The sequence below is a fragment of the Theropithecus gelada genome, chromosome 19 (genome assembly GCF_003255815.1).
Source record: "Theropithecus gelada isolate Dixy chromosome 19, Tgel_1.0, whole genome shotgun sequence".
Taxonomy (NCBI): domain Eukaryota; kingdom Metazoa; phylum Chordata; class Mammalia; order Primates; family Cercopithecidae; genus Theropithecus; species Theropithecus gelada.
In genome coordinates, this window is record NC_037687.1 from 17,304,058 (window position 1) to 17,317,885 (window position 13,828).

The window sequence follows — 13,828 nt, forward strand, 5'->3', positions numbered from 1 at the left end:
AGGCTAGAGGGCCCATATATGGGAGGCATTTTCCTGGCTTAACCCCTTACAACTTTCAGAAATATGAACCATGTGTAAATAGTACTTTTTAAAAAAGTGAAAAATGTTTTGAAACAAAAAACATACAGGCCGGGCATGGTGGCTCACGCCTGTAATCCCAACACTTTGGGAGGCTGAGGCAGGTGGATTGCTTGAGTCTAGGAGTTCGAGACCAGCCTGGGCAATGTAGCAAGACCCCATTGCTATTAAAAACACACACACAGGCCAGGCACAGTGGCTCACACCTGTAATCCCAGCACTTTGGGAGGCTGAGGTGGGCAGATCACCTGAGGTCAGGAGTTCGAGACCAGCCTGGCCAACATGGTGAAAGCCCGTCTCTACTAAAAATACAAAAATTAGCCAGGTGTGATGGTGGGCGCCTGTAATCTCAGCTACTTGGGAGGCTGAGGCAGGAGAATCGCTTGAACCCGGGAGGCAGAGATTGCAGTGAGCTGAGATTGTGCCACTCCACTCCAGCCTGGACAACAAGAGCGAAACTCCGTCTAAAAAAAAAAAAGAAACAAAACACACACACACATAGAAAAAGACTAGCGCTGGCATGAAGTATTTGGGAGGTCAGGAATTTCACAGTCTACCCACGATCTCCTCTCCTATCCCTGCAGTGCAAGGAGGAAGTGGTGGGCACCTTGGATGCTGTGCAGGTACTCTCGGGTGTCAGCCAGCTCCTGCCCAAGTCCCGCGAGAACTACCTGAACCGTTGCATGGACCAGGAGCGGCTGCGGAGGGAGAGTACCAGCCAGAAGGAGATGGACAAGGTGGGCTCACAGCAGGGGGTTCTGAGGAATTTGCCCCGGGGCAGAGGGGCTGCCTGATCAGAGAGTGGAAACACGTCCCAGAGCGACGGTCCTGGAACCTGTGGGTGATGACACCCTGGGTACCCCGAGGAGTCCACTTGCCAGGTGATGGGGCCTGGGGGAAGCCCCCTGAGTGTCCCCCTTCCATCCCCATTTCCTCCCTGGGCTTTGTAGGCAGAGACTAAAACCAAGAAGGCGGCAGAGAGCCTGCGGCGCTCAGTGGAAAAATATAACACAGCCCGAGCTGACTTTGAGCAGAAGATGCTGGACTCGGCCCTGGTAAGAACCAGGCATCTGTACCTTTAAGACCCACACATGCCTTTGCCCTGGAGGTTATGGGCCGCAGAAATCCCAGGCAGGGTGTGGTGGCTTACACCTGTAATCCCAGCACTTTGGAAGGCCGAGGTGGGCGGATCACCTGAGGTCAGGAGTTTGAGACCAGCCTGGCCAACATGGCGAAACCCCGTCTCTACTAAAAATACAAAATTAGCCAGGTGTAGTGGCAGATGCCTGTAATCTCAGCTACTCAGGAGGCTGAGGCGGGAGAATCACTTGAACTGGAAGGCAGAGATTGCAGTGAGCCAACATCGAGCCACTGTACTCCAGGTTAGGTGATAGAGTGGAACCCTGTCTCGAAAAAATAAAATAAATAAATAAAAGCAGATTGGAATCTCAGGATTAGGAATCAGAACTTATTTCAAGCTACAAGTGATAGAAACTTTCATTCAGACTGACAAGGTGTAAAGAGAAAGAACAAGGCTAGGCACGGTGGTGGCTCACACCTGTAATTCCAGCACTTTAGGAGGCCAAGGTGGGTGGATCACGAGGTCAGGAGATAGAGACCATCCTGGCTAACACAGTGAAACTCCGTCTCTACTAAAAACACAAAAAATTAGCCGGGCGTGGTGGCGGGCGCCTATAGTCCCAGCTACTCAGGAGGCTGAGGCAGGAGAATGGCGTGAACCTGGGAGGCGGAGCTTGCAGTGAGCTGAGATTGCACCACTGCACTCCAGCCTGGATGACAGAGCAAGACTCTGTCTCAGAGAAAAAAAAAAAAAAAAGAACAAACCAAAATAAAATTTTAGAAAACTGACATGCTCAGGGAACTGAAAAGTTTTATTTTTGAGTTGTGGAGGTTTCAGCTGAATCCAGGTGCTCAAATAGTGCTGGCAGGAAGTTGTGCATTTCTGCTTTTTTTTTTTTTTTGAGATGGAGTCTCTCTGTCGCCCAGGCTAGAGTGCAGTGCCACAGTCTCAGCTTGCTGCAACCTCTGCCTCCTGGGCTCAAGTGATTCTCCTGCCTCTGCCTCCCTAGTAGTAGTTGGGATTACAGGCACATGCCACCACGCCCAGCTAATTTCTGTATTTTTAGTAGAGACAGGGTTTCACCATGTTGCCCAGACTAGTCTTGAACTCCTGACCTCAGATGATCCGCCCACCTTGGTCTCCCAAAGTGCTGGGATTACAGGCGTAATACACCACACCCGACCACCATTTCTGCTTCTTAAGTCTATTTTCCTCTATGGGGACATCACTCCCAGGCAGACGTGCCCGTGTGTGTGTGTGTGTGTGTGTGTGTGTATGCATGCACATGTGTGCATCACAGTGGGCCCCAACAACCCCCACTTACATCCTATCCACTCATTAGTTCAGAAATGGAAGTGTCTTTTTCTGTTGATTCAGAGAAAGTCCTAGGGCAGACTATCATTGGCCCTTCCCCAAATCAATCAGTGAGCCAAGGGCTTAGGGTGTTCTGATTGGTCAGGCTGAGTCACATGGCCACTCCTTCTTGGCCCTGACCTTCTTTCCACCTGCCTCTCCCGTCCTGCTTCAGCGCTTCCAAGCCATGGAGGAGGCACACCTGAGGCACATGAAGGCGTTGCTGGGCTCCTATGCTCACTCCGTGGAGGACACGCACGTGCAGATCGGGCAGGTGAGTTGGGCAGGTGTGAGGAATGAGGCTGGGGTCACTGTTGGGCAAAGGGGCCTTGACCAGTTTCACACCCCGCCCACCTGGCACAGGTGCATGAGGAATTTAAGCAGAACATCGAGAACGTCAGCGTGGAGATGCTACTCAGGAAGTTTGCAGAGAGTAAGGGCACAGGCCTGGAGAAGCCAGGTGAGTCAGGGCAGCCATCAGGGGTCGGGCTTTAGTGCCACAGCTGCAGGTGATGGGCAGGACTCCAGAGGCAGGAGACTGAACCTCCCTGGGGCTTGGTTTCTTTCTTTCTCTCTCTTTTTTTTTGAGATGGAGTCTCCCTCTGCCTCTGTCGCCCAGGCTGCAGTGCAGTGGTGCGATCTTGGCTCACTGCAACTGCTGCTTCGGGGTTCAAGCTATTCTCCTGCCTCAGCCTCCCGGAGTAGCTGGGACTACAGGCACGTGCCACCACGCCCAGCTAATTTTTTTGTGTGTATTTTTAATAGAGATGAGGGTTCACCATGTTGGCCAGGCTGGTCTTGAACTCTTGACCTCAGGTGATCCGCCTGCCTCGGCCTCCCAAAGTGCTGGAATTACAGGCGTGAGCCACTGCTCATGGCCAGGCCTTGGTTTCTTCGTGGGAAAAATGGGATGCTGACGAGTCCAGCTCTCCAGCTTGATCTTACGTGTAAATCTCTTTGAACCAGATCCCACAGGAGCCTTGAGTGCCAGGCTCAGCTGTTCAGACTTCACCCCCAGGGCCTAAGGGAGCCATTGAGGGTTGCTGAGCAAAAGAACAATTTGCAAATGCTCAGATACAGGACTGGGGAGGAGTTAAGAGCAAAAGTTTTAGAGTCAGACCTGGGCTTGAGTCTTTTCTTCATCACTTGCTGTGTGACTTAGGACCTGTGCTTTGACTTCTCTGAGCCTCAGTTTCCTCATCTGTAAAGTGAGGATGTTAATAATGTAATGTTCAGTGATTTAATTCAGGTAAAGGGCAAAGGGTGTGCCAGGCACACAGTAGGCACTCACTAAATGCTGGTATACAGTTATGTCTTCAAGTCTTGTTAACCAGCAAAACCTGTTCTTTCTCCCTCCTGTCTCTCTGGCTCGGCCCTGGCTCAGGTCACCCCTCCCTGCATGGGGCCCCACTCTTGCCTTTCACAGGCCCCAGATCTGTTGTGTCCTCCTCCTGCTCACCCACCTTCCATGGCTCCCCATTGTTCTTGGGAGAGAGTTCCCACGCCTCATCCTGTCACTCAAAGCCCAGCCCACTGCACACACGCATGGTTCATCCCCCAACCCAACCCAAGTTCCAGCCACAAATGCTGGAAGTACGTGGAAGTAGCTCATGTCACCCCCGACGGTGGCACTAACCAGCTGGAACCAGACCAGCCCCTTGATCCATCCCACTCCTGATGATCTGGGGCTGGTTCTTGTCTGGGAACCTGATGGACCTTGAGTTCAGATCCAGGTGCCATTTTGTGGCCAAAAGTGTTCTACTCTTTAGAAGCCCAGTCTCCCCACCCTCAGTTTAGTTTCTCTCTCTCTCTCTCTCTCTCTCTTTTTTTTTTTTAATTTTTTTGAGGCAGAGTTTGCTCTGTCACCCAGGCTGGAGTGCAGTGGTGCAATCTCGGCTCACTGCAACCTCCGCCTCCTAGGTTCAAGCAATTCTCCCACCTCAGCCTCCCGAGTAGCTGGGATTACAGGCACCTGCCACCAGGTCCGGCTAATTTTTTTGTAATTTTAGCAGAGGCAGGGTTTCACCATGTCGGCCAGGCTCATCTCAAACTCTTGACCTCAGGTGATCCACCCGCCTCAGCCTCCCAAAGTGCTGAGAATACAGGCCCGGGCCACTGTGCCCAGCCCCGCAATTGAGTTTCTGTCTCCCGTCTCAGGACCTCTGGACTTCGAGGCATACAGCGCGGCTGCCCTGCAGGAAGGCAAGTACGTCTGGGCCTGGATGCCCAGGCTGGACCGTGGGGGTGAGGGAGGCTGATCTGAATGTGAAAGAAGGCACCTCCCAGTGCTCAGCTGCCCCCCAATCTATCCTCAGCGATGAAACGTTTGCGGGGAGCCAAGACCTTCCGCCTTCCGGGATTAAGCCGGCGGGAGCGGGAGCCAGAGCCACCTGCAGCTGTGTGAGAAAGCGCCCCTGCCCGGTCTGGCCCAGGCTAGCCCGGGATCCCTTCCCCTGCCCAGGCTATCCCGGAAGTCCCCTCCTAGGATAGCCCAGGAGTATCCATATTCCAGGCTGGACCAGGATTCCCTCCACCCAAGCTAGACCAGGAGTGCCTCTGCCCCAGGCTAGCTCAATATTACCGCTACCCAAGCTAGTCCAGAATTCTTCCTTTTGCCAGGTTAGGCCAAGAACTGCCTGTTGCAGAGTAAGCTAGCATTTCCCCTGTCCAAGCTGGCCCAGGGTTGTTCTGTTTGCCAAGGCTAGCCCCGACTTTCCCTACCTTCACAAGGCAGCCCTTCAAATGAGTTCCAGGATTCCTTCCCTCCCAGGCTGTTTGAGAACACTCTACTCAGCTAACTTCAGATTCAACCCCCTCCCCAAGCAAGCCTCAGGGTCCCACCGCCTCCAGGGCTAGCTCAGGGCAATATCACAGCCGGGGAGCTACCCCAGCTTCCATGTCCAGTGTTGGGGGCTGACAGGGGGCACCAGATGGGCTGCGGAAGCTGATATCAACATCTCTTCCTCCATCCCCAGCGATTTCCTGGAGCCCGATTCAGGGGTGAGTGATGTGGGAGGGGTCAGGCTGAGCTACAAGTGGAAGGAGTTTGATCCCACTCTTGGCTCCTAGAGACCGGATCCCTACTGGAAACTAAAGAGCCGAGATTGAGGGGCGGGCTGGAGCCTGGGGCTGAGTTCATATCCCACCTCAGCGGCAAAGTCCCGTGGACTACGTGGGTGTGAATAATGTCCCTGCCGAAGCTCAGTTTGTCCCAGGAACCTGCCCACACACCCAGGGAAGACAGTCGTTGCCATCAGGGTTGTTTTGAGGTCTGAGTCAAGGCCTGGGGGCGGGGCAGGGGGTGGTTGGCAGGGTGAGATGGAAGGTTCGATAGTGGGGAGCCTGACTCACCGCTGTCCCCCAACTCCCCTAGACATGTCCAGAGGTGGATGAAGAAGGTTTCACTGTCCGGCCTGATGTGACCCAGAACAATATCCTTCTGGCACCCCCCAGGAGCAGTTGTTGGCACAGCAAGGTCAAAACTGTCCACAATAACCAGCCCACCTTCAGCATGCCTCTCTGGGTACATCCTGGAGAGAGTCTCCCTTGTGGATGAAGCCAACCTAAATGTAAACACCCACTCTATGGAGTCAGCACTGGGCAAGAGGGAGAGAGAAAAGGAAAGCCAGCAAGGCTTCCTGGAGGAGGGGGCACCGGTGTTGGGGTTTTGCAGCTGAATAGGAGTTTGCCAGTTAGGTCTGCACATGCTTGTGCAAAGGCTTGGCTGGGGGGTGGGAGTGCTGGTGGGACATGGTGTCAGGACTGAAGGTGGCACATGGCGAGCGATGGGATTGGGCAGGACCTCGAAGGGTTTGAGCAGGGAGGGACAAGGTTGGACTGGAGAGCTGACTGGGGAGAAGCTTGTGTTGGGGTTGGCTTGGACCTTGACTGCAGCCCACGCACGGCCGAGCCCTCCCGTTTCTCGTCCAGCGACTCCGACTTCGATGACGAAGAGCCCCGCAAGTTCTACGTGCACATCAAGCCCGCCCCGGCCCGGGCTCCAGCCTGCAGCCCCGAGGCAGCAGCGGCACAGCTCAGGGCCACTGCGGGCAGCCTCATCCTTCCTCCTGGCCCAGGGGTGAGGCATGGGAGGGGTGCCCTGGGTGGTGCTGGCAAGGCTGGCTGGATGTGCTCATGTTGATGCTGCCCACTTTGTCCACAGGGCACCATGAAACGCCATTCTTCACGTGAGTAGCCTTTGGTCTTCAGAGTAGGGACGATCCTAAGGAGGGGAGGCTATGGGTGTGGGCTTGAATCAAAGCTCTGTTTTGTAACTTGGGGCAGGCTGCTTAACCACACTGACCTTCAGTCTCCTTTTCTGTAAAATGAGGTCATTATGAAATTAAGTGAGAGCTGAAAGGGGCAGCTGGGGCCAGGAGGAGCCAGCATCTGGAGACGGGCTCGCTCAGGCTTGAATCTGTGTCTGCCTGATTTGCTGATCACCTTGGGCAACTGGCTGGACACCCCCCAAGCCTCGGTCCCTTGGTCCGTGAAGTGGGGAGCTTTGCAGGCAGGGTGACAAGAAAGCTCAAGGAGGTACATCTCTTGTAGGGGACGCTGCTGGGAAACCCCAGAGACCTCGGTCTGCCCCCAGAACTGGCAGGTGGGTTCCACACGAGTGGGCAGGTGGGGGCTGTCCCCACCTCCGCCTCCCCATGTCTCCACCTGGTGTTCTCTTGTCTCGGCTGGGAGTTGATGTCATGCTGGGGTTTTTTTTGTTTTTGTTTTTGTTTTGAGACAGAGTCTCACTCTGTCGCCCAGACTGTAGTGCAGTGGCGCGATCCCGGCTCACAGCAGCCTCCACCTCCTGGGTTCAAGCAATTTTCATGCCTCAGCCTCCCAAGTAGCTGGGACTACAGGCACACACCACCACACCCAGCTAACTTTTGTATTTTTAGTAAAGACAGGGTTTCACCATGTTGGCCCGGCTGGTCTCGAACTCCTGACCTCAAGTGATCTGCCCGCCTTGGCCTCCCAAAGTGCTGGGATTACAGGCATGAGCCGTTGCGCCTGGCCCATGTTGGCTTTTGAGGGACTATTTAGTCATTCATTTGATGAACATTTATTGAGTGCCTGCTATGTACTTGTGCTGTTCTAGGGCCTGGGTTCTGAGACAGGTGTCCCTTCTCAAAATCACATTCTAGTGACTCAGTTTAAGAATAGCAAATAAGGCCAGGTGTGGTGGCTCACACCTGTAATCCCAGAACTTTGGGAGGCCAAGGCGGGCAGATCACCTGAGGTTGAAAGTTCGAGACCAGCCTGACCAACACAGAGAAACCCCATCTCTACTAAAAATACAGCATTAGCTGGGCATGGTGGCGCATGCCTGTAATCCTAGCTATTCGGGAGGCTGAGGCAGGAGAATCGCTTGAACCTGGGAGGCGGAGCTTACAATGAGCTGCTGTTGCGCCATTGCACTCCAGCCTGGGTAACAGGAGGAAACTCTGTCTCAAAAAAAAAAAAAAAAAGAAAAAAGCACATAAGTTAGAGCATATTCAATATTTCTAAGTGCTACGAAGAAATGAAAGCCGATGATACAAAGACAGAAGGAGGTGACTTCCCTTGAGGTGGGGATGGGAACCTCCTCGAGGGGGTGACTTGGAGCTAAGCCCCAAAGAGGAGCCAGGAGGTGGCTATGAAGAGAGCTGGGGAAATGGAACTCCAGACTGGGAACAGGCTGAGCACAGTGGCTCACGCCTGTAATCCCAGCACTTTGGGAGACCAAAGCGGGCAGATCACTTGAGGTCAGGAGTTTGAGATCAGCCTGGCCAGCATGGTGAAACCCTGTCTCTGCTAAAAGTACAAAAATTAGCCGAGCATGGTGGCAGGTGCCTGTAATCCCAGCTACTCTGGTGGCTGAGGCAGGAGAATTGCTTGAACCCAGGAAGCGGAGGTTGCAGCAAGCTGAGATTGTGCCGCACTGCAGCCTGGCCGAACGGCGAGACTCCGTCTAAAAAAAAAAAAAAAAAAAAAAAAAAAAAGACCGGGAACAGCATGTGCAAAGGCCCCGGGGTGGGATGAGGCTTGGGAAAAATAGAAGCAGTCCTCTTGGCCTCACCCTCTCTAGCTGTGCAGAGAGATTGCAGTCAGAGGAGCAGGTGTCCAAGAACCTCTTTGGGCCGCCCCTGGAGTCAGCCTTTGACCACGAAGATTTTACAGGTGATGGGGATAAGGGATTGGAGGTCATGGGTGTGGCCGGAGGGAGGATGGGTGGGGCCATTGCAAAGTTAGGCCAATCGAGTACCTTGGAGGCCAGGCTGGAGGGAGGACTAGTCCGTGTAAGGGTGGGCGGGGCGAGAGTACAGGTGGGAGGGGCCATAGATAGGATGGGGCCTTGGCCAGTGGGCGGTGACTGGGTGGATGGGCCGGACTTTTGGGGAGAGGGAAGTCACCAGAAGGCATAGCCTTGGGGGCGTGCACAAGGACTTTGAATGGGGGCCCCCCTGACCTTCCCTCGACGTGGCCGTGGCCTGCAGGAGGATGGGCAGGGACTCCAAGTGGGCGAGGGTCGGAGCTGACCGCCCGCTTCCCTCCCCAAGGCTCTAGCAGCCTGGGCTTCACCTCCAGCCCCTCCCCTTTCTCCTCCTCGTCGCCCGAAAACGTGGAGGATTCCGGCCTGGACTCTCCGTCCCACGCAGCACCTGGCCCCTCCCCAGATTCCTGGGTCCCCCGCCCAGGCACCCCGCAGAGCCCGCCCAGCTGTAGGGCGCCACCCCCAGAGGCCAGGGGTATCCGAGCACCGCCTCTGACAGACTCGCCGCAGCCCCTCGCCCCGTCTCCAGGCCCCTGGGGGCTGGAGGCCTTGGCCGGAGGAGGTGAGTCCAGCGGGTCTGGGCCTCAGAGTTGCTGGAACCCTGGGCGGGTGATTGAGCGCCCGCTGTGGGCAGGGCCTGATCAGGCTGCTGGAGACACAGCTAGGACCAGGCAGGCAGAACCTCCCACCGTTGCAGGGACAACAATGAGACGGACATTTAGCAAGGCAGGCGGGCCAGGTGGGGGCCCTCCCTGAGGAAAGGACATCTGAGCTGAGATTTGAGGGAGGTGAGGACAGAACCACGTGGACATGAGGGGAAAGACGTGCTGGGCAGAGGGCACAGCCCCTGCAAGGGCCCTGGGGCAGGAGCGTGCTAGGCCTGTCTGAAGAACAGCAAGGAGGTCTGCCTGCTGGAGCAGGGTGATGAGGGGAGGAGGAGGAAGAGAAGGGGGGTGTGGGCAGGGCCTGATGGGCACAGGGAGGGCTTGTGAGTGTTACCCTGAGTAACGCTGAGGGCCATGAGCAGGGGAGGGGTGGATGGACATCGAGGCTGGGCCTGTAGGTGTCAGGTGCACAGTGGACCCTGAGTTTGGGAAAGGTCAGGTCAGAGCACCTTCTCGACAGAACATCCCCTCCTTGAAGACGTCATCAAAACAGGAGGAACAGCCGCCCAGAGAGAGTAGAGGAGAGGACAGAGCCAGGGACCCTGGAGGGGTTGGAGACAGCAGGACAGCAGGTTGGGGGAGAGTGGCGGGGTGGGCTCCTAGGGGCTACCTGAGGAGAATGGGAAGCCCCTGAGTCAGAGCGACTGTGGGCTGTGACCACCTCGAGGTCCCTAGCAGTGCCAACAAGGGCGCTTGGCGCCCTCCATAGGAAAGGGCCTGGCTGGAGCCTGTTCAAGGGAAAGCTGAGTGGGTGGAGACCACAGACTGGGGGCAGAAGTTGTTGTTTTTTTTTTTTTGAGAGGGAGTTTTGCTCTTGTTGCCCAGGCTGGAGTGCAGTGGTGCGATCTTGGCTTACTGCAACCTCTGCCCCCCAAGTTCAAGCAATTCTCTGCCTCAGCCTCCCAAGTAGCTGGGACTACAGGTGCACACCGCCACACCTGGCTAATTTTTTTTTTGTTTTGTTTTGTTTTGTTTTTGAGACAGAGTCTTGCTCTGTCACCCAGGCTGGAGTGCAGTGGCACCATCTTGGCTCACTGCAAGCTCCGCCTCCCAGGTTCACACCATTCTCCGGCCTCAGCCTCCCTAGTAGCTGGGACTACAGGCGCCCACCACCATGCCCGGCTAATTTTTTGTGTTTTTAGTAGAGATGAGGTTTCACCATGTTGGCCAGACTGGTCTTGAACTCCTGACCTCAGGTGATCTGCCTGCCTCGGCCTCCCGAAGTGTTGGGATTACACGTGTGAGCCCCCACATCCGGCCTGAGCAGAGGCTCTTATCCAACCCGGCAAATTCTGCCCCCCAGGGGACATTGTCAGTGTCTAGAGACATTTTGGTTGTCACCACCAGGCAGGAGTGGTGCTCCTGGCATTCAGTGGGTGGAGGCCTCGGTTGCTGCTCAGCACCCTACAGTGCACAGGGCAGCCACCACCCACAAGAATGGTTCAGCCCCCAAATGTCTGCAGTGCTGAGGCTGAGACACCCTGCGGTGCTGCACAGCCTGGGGTGCAGGTGAGAGGGGAGGTAGGTGGGAGGGGAGGTAGGTGGGAGGGGAGGTAGGTGGGAGGGGAGGTAGGTGAGCAAGTGAGCACGTTCATAGATGGAACACAGCACCGCAGGGTGCTGAAGAAGCAGGAGAGGGAGGGGAGCTTGGGTGTTAAAGGCATGAGACTCAGACACAGGCCACAGTAGGTGGCTGCAGTCAGGTTCCCGGAGAGGGTAGAGGTCACAGAATGGCTGAATGTTGGCTAAAAACCCTATGCTGAATCCCCCCTACAGTATACCTGCGTCTTAAGCCTTCAGTGCTTGCTTGCATATCCCCAGTAATGGGGAGCTCACCCCTTATTGGGCCACCATTCTGGCGTCTGGGAGGGTCAGGGGTGTGGACGGTATCCGCAGTCCTGTCTGGCACCTTTTCTGCAACCCCAGGACTTCAGACCCATTGGGGGTCTCCACGGAAAAGCCCACCTCCTATATTTTGGCTGAGTGTGTGCCCCTGGAGAGGCCCCAGAGGCCCTGGGCAGCATCTCAGCAGCGCCTCTTTGTACTCGTTCCCAGACCTGATGCCTGCACCTGCTGACGCCACAGCCAGGGAGGGCCTGGCAGCCCCACCCAGGAGACTCCGCTCTAGGAAGGTGTCCTGCCCTCTCACACGTAGCAACGGGGACCTGGTAGGTGAGGGGGTGTGGCAGGAGCTGGGCTGGGGGTCGTCTCCGGGATCAGCTTTTGGGCGCTGGTCCTGGGGCACTCATAGCCCAGACTGTCTCTTTCCCTTCCAGTCTCGTTCCCTGAGCCCCTCCCCACTGGGCTCTTTAGCCCCCAGCACTGCCTTGGAACGGCCCAGCTTCTCATCCCAGACAGGACATGGTACGTGAGAGCGGTCCTGGGCTCAGCTTTGGGCCTCAGTGTCCCCTTCTCTGGTCTGGGTGGGTGGCTTCTCTGTTGGCAGAGGTGTGGTTGGGCGGGGGGTCTCGAGCCTGGAGCCTGTGTTCATGCTGTCTATCCGTTGTTCCCCATTCCCTCCCCACCACCCCCAGGAGTCTCCCGGGGTCCGAGCCCTGTGGTCCTGGGCTCCCAGGATGCCCTGCCCGTAGCCACAGCCTTCACGGAGTACGTCCATGCCTACTTCCGTGGCCACAGCCCCAGGTACCCGGTGATGGGCAGACAAGGGCCCGTGGGGGGTCTGTGTTGGGGAGGGTCCAGCAGGGACAGCTTTCAGATGTGCTTCATGGTCTATCTTATGGTGAAAGGGCCTTGAACACTGAGCCAAGTGATCAGGCCCCTGTCCTGAGGGCAGTGGAACCATAGGAGGGCCTTTTTTTTTTTTTTTTTTTTAACTGAGACGGAGTTTCACTCTTGTTGCCCAGGCTGGAGTGCAGAGGTTCAATCTCAGCTCCCTGCAACCTCTGCCTCCCGGGTTCAAGCCATTCTCCTGCCTCAGCCTCCCGAGTAGCTGGAACTACAGGTGCATGCCACTGCACCTGACTAAATTATTGTATTTTTTGTTTGTTTGTTTTGAGACAGGGTCTCACTCTCTTGCCCAGGCTGGAGTGTAGTGGTGTGATCTTGGCTCACTGCAAACTCTGCCTCCTGGGTTCAAGAGATTCTCCTGCCTCAGCCTCCCAAGTAATTATGGGATTACAGGCGCACATCACCACACCTGGCTGATTTTGTGTTTTTAGTCGAGACAGGGTTTCACCATGTTGGCCAGGCTGGTCTCCAACTCTTGGCCTCAAGTGATCCACCTGCCTCGGCCTCCCAAGGTGCTGGGATTATAGACATGAGCCACCGTGCCCGGCCATAGGAGAGCATTTGAGCAGGGCTAGGCATTGCTGTAGACTTCAAGGCTGCCGTGGGCATTGAGATGAAGGGAGTGACACTAGAAGTTAGGCCCAGTAAGGGGGTAAGGGGATGGGTTAAGGACGAGTGGAGGGCAGGGGTATATATTGGGGTGGCCTTCAGCAGAAAAGATCTAAAAGTCAAACCATGAAGAAGAGGAGAGTGTCAGATCAAAAACCCAAGCAAAGGACAGCTAGAAAAACTGAACATTTTAATTTGAGCTCCCTGGTGGCCTAGGAGAAAAGAGAACTAGGGAAGGAGATGTTCCTGCCTCCTTCAGCCCAGGGTGGATTCTTCCTGTCCAGGCAGTAATGAAAGAGGAGGAGGTTGGGGGAAAAAATATGGGGGATCATCAGGGCCATCCTAGATCTGAGGTGTCTGGGGAGCCACAGGCATCAGTGGAACCAGGAGAAGGGGGAGGATGAGACACCAGGCAGAGCCCTAAGCCAACACCCAGTCCCCTCATCCTCCCCAGCTGCCTGGCTCGAGTAACTGGGGAGCTGACCATGACCTTCCCTGCTGGCATCGTGCGTGTGTTCAGTGGGACCCCACCCCCACCTGTCCTCAGCTTCCGGCTTGTACACACAGCCCCTATTGAGCACTTCCAGCCCAACGCCGATCTGCTCTTCAGGTACTATGGATGGGCAGTGGGAGAGGGCCTTGGAGGCTGCTGGGGGTCAGGGGCTTCCGGGCTCTGAATTCCCTCTCTGCTTCCTGGGAATTTTTTTTTTTTTTTTTTTTTTTTTTTTGTAGAGATAGAGTCTTGCTCTGTCACCCAGGCTGGAGTGCAATGGCGTGATCTTGGCTCACTGCAACTCCGCTTCCCGGGTTCAAGCAGTTCTCCTGCCTCAGCTTCCCGAGTAGCTGGGATTACAGGCCACTACACTCAGCTAATTTCTTTTGTATTTTAGTAAAGACAGGGTTTCACCTTGTTGCCCAGGCTGGTCTCGAACTCCTGAGCTCAGGCAATCCGTCTGCCTTGGCCTCCCAAAGTGCTAGGATTACAGGCGTGAGCCACCACACCCGGCTTGATTTTTTTTTTTTTTTTTTTTTTTTTTTTTT

The 13,828-nt window shown here is 55.5% G+C and overlaps 1 protein-coding gene across 5 annotated transcripts in view; it reads left to right on the forward strand.

The window, feature by feature from the left end:
• Positions 1-13,828, forward strand: part of FCHO1 (FCH domain only 1) — a 41,703-nt gene that overhangs the window by 22,504 nt on the left and 5,371 nt on the right. For all 5 annotated transcript variants that reach the window (XM_025368751.1, XM_025368752.1, XM_025368750.1 and 2 more), the window contains 17 exons: positions 663-815; positions 1,029-1,133; positions 2,688-2,786; positions 2,876-2,972; positions 4,670-4,714; positions 4,828-4,912; positions 5,488-5,512; positions 5,886-5,943; positions 6,412-6,590; positions 6,675-6,699; positions 7,064-7,115; positions 8,580-8,671; positions 9,052-9,327; positions 11,486-11,598; positions 11,707-11,794; positions 11,965-12,073; positions 13,242-13,397. In XM_025368751.1, coding sequence (XP_025224536.1) covers positions 663-815; positions 1,029-1,133; positions 2,688-2,786; positions 2,876-2,972; positions 4,670-4,714; positions 4,828-4,912; positions 5,488-5,512; positions 5,886-5,943; positions 6,412-6,590; positions 6,675-6,699; positions 7,064-7,115; positions 8,580-8,671; positions 9,052-9,327; positions 11,486-11,598; positions 11,707-11,794; positions 11,965-12,073; positions 13,242-13,397 — 1,757 coding nt within the window. The remainder of the gene's footprint in view (positions 1-662; positions 816-1,028; positions 1,134-2,687; positions 2,787-2,875; positions 2,973-4,669; positions 4,715-4,827; positions 4,913-5,487; positions 5,513-5,885; positions 5,944-6,411; positions 6,591-6,674; positions 6,700-7,063; positions 7,116-8,579; positions 8,672-9,051; positions 9,328-11,485; positions 11,599-11,706; positions 11,795-11,964; positions 12,074-13,241; positions 13,398-13,828) is intronic.